The sequence below is a fragment of the Seriola lalandi genome, unplaced genomic scaffold (assembly GCF_002814215.2).
Source record: "Seriola lalandi dorsalis isolate HSWRI2012SDOR001 ecotype SW California unplaced genomic scaffold, Sedor1 jcf7180002053478, whole genome shotgun sequence".
Classification (NCBI taxonomy): domain Eukaryota; kingdom Metazoa; phylum Chordata; class Actinopteri; order Carangiformes; family Carangidae; genus Seriola; species Seriola lalandi.
Window position 1 is genome coordinate 77,265 of NW_019524031.1, and position 2,259 is coordinate 79,523.

Below are 2,259 nucleotides of genomic sequence, written 5' to 3' on the forward strand. Positions count from 1 at the left end.
GACCAACAAGTCCAAGTCAGGACCGACAAGTCCGAGACCAACAAGTCCACGTCAGGACCGACAAGTCCGAGACCAACAAGTCCACGTCAGGACTGACAAGTAAGGACCGAGAAGTCCGAGACCAACAAGTTCACATCAGGACTGACAAGTCAGGACCGAGAAGACGGGACCAACAAGTCCAAGTCAGGACCGAGAAGTCTGAGACCAACAAGTCCACGTCAGGACCGACAAGTAAGGACCGAGAAGTCCGAGACGAACAAGTCCACGTCAGGACCGAGAAGTCCGAGACGAACAAGTCCACGTCAGGACCGAGAAGACGGGACCAACAAGTCCACGTCAGGACCGACAAGTCCGAGACCAACAAGTCCACGTCAGGACCGACAAGTCCGAGACCAACAAGTCCACGTAAGGACCGAGAAGTCAAAGTCAAGTCCAACAAGTCCAAGTTGAGACCAAGTCCAAGTGTGTATTTTGTGCTAAAACAGATCCAAATAAAGAAAACAAGTACAGATTCTGTATTTCTACAAAAAATTTGCTTTACATGATTGTACCTGAACACACCATACTCCAGCCTATGGTGCTGCTTGTGGTTTTGACCTGTTCCTGGATCAGTTTGATGCCTCTCTCAGAAGTATATACAGTAAATATATATCTATATATATGTGTGTGTGTGTGTCTCTATATTTAACTTTATAAGCCATGTTAATTCTCTGATAAACTCTTTATCTTTAGAAATATAAACAATCTGAGAACAGTAGTTTATGACACACACACACACACACACGCACACAAACACACACACACACACACACACACATACACACACACGCACACACACGCACGCACAGGCACACACAAACGCCAAACAAACAAACAAACAAACAAACAAACAAACAAACAAACAAACAAACAAACAAACAAACAAACAAACAGCTGTCACTGCTGACCTGTTTCCCTCGGACCAGTCACACTCTATAGTCCAGCATGAACTCACAGTCACTACAGTTTCTAGTTGTGTCTTTTTATGTGCAACTTCATAGATGGTGAATAATAATATTTGTTCACTGTGATAGTGAGGGCAACAGGAAAAACATTCCCATAATGCTTTGGGATGTAAACAGGAGGTATAATGTTGCTGTAGATTCAGTGAGCTGCACTGTTGGCTACACGTCCTCCATCAGCTCACATGTCTGACTAACCCAATCTGTCAGGTGACTCACAACAACTAAATATCAGACTGTAGAATCACTGCAGTCACATTCACTTCTCTGCAAAGTAAAGTAAGGATCATTTAGTAACAGACACAGAGTTGTAGCTGTACACCAGAACATGTGAGGAGGCAGCGTCTGTAAAGGCTTTAATTAACTGTTAATTAATCATTTACTGCTTCATCTCTTAAAAGACAAGAAGAAGAACTTTTAGGTTGCCAGGTTGTGGAAGATCCTGCCAAACTTTACTTTTTATTAACATTAATAACTATATTGATTACAGTTTATAAACCCTTTATGAAGGCTGCCTCCTCAGAGAGTGGACCCATTCATTCCACATCAACACGTTAAATCTCAGCTGGAGACAGGCTAACAGGCTAACAGGCTAACTAGCTAACACACTGACAGACAGCAAGTGACTGAACAGGGAGGTGAAGAGGAGAGAGGAGGTCACAGCAGAACTCAAACAGAGAAGAAGGTGATTCTATCCTTTGCTTTTTCTGTTCAGGGGACAGAACTTTGATTCCGTCGTTCCGTCGTTCATCCAGATGTTCGTGCTGCAGCAGACTCATCTGGACGGAGGTGAAGACACTGGTCCTGAATCAGTGATCAGGTGTCTGATCGCTGTCTGAGAGGAAACTGTTTTCTAACTGTCTGCAGACCTGTGTGTGCTTGATGAGGCTAAGCTAGCCTGCTAACAGTATGCTAGCCTAGCAGGCTAAAAACTGAACAGAGCAAGAGACTATTGCAACAGGCTATTGGTTAAGTGGCTGGTGGCTAGCAGATAACAGGTAAGCTGCAGAGCCTGCAGGCTAACAGGCAACAGGCAAACTGTTTATCTACTGGGTAGCAGGCTGAAAGGCTAACAGGCTAACAACGTAGCAGGCTGACAGGCTAGCCGCCATCATCAGGACATGATCCCAAACACGGGGTTGTGACGACAGATGCTCGGGCCGATCTCATCGTAATCCTTCTTCGAGTGACACACCTGGAAAAACTCCGGCTGTAAACACAAGCACAGGTCAGAAAAAAACAAACAAACAAACAAACA

General features: G+C 44.6%; 1 protein-coding gene across 1 annotated transcript in view; it reads right to left on the reverse strand.

Annotated features, from left to right (window-relative positions):
• Nucleotides 1-6: 6 nt before the first annotated feature.
• Nucleotides 7-2,259, reverse strand: part of LOC111651178 (actin-related protein 3B-like) — a 12,188-nt gene continuing 9,935 nt past the window's right edge. The window contains exon 12 of the mRNA XM_023401139.2: nt 7-2,250. Coding sequence (XP_023256907.1) covers nt 2,116-2,250 — 135 coding nt within the window. The 3' untranslated portion in view covers nt 7-2,115. The remainder of the gene's footprint in view (nt 2,251-2,259) is intronic.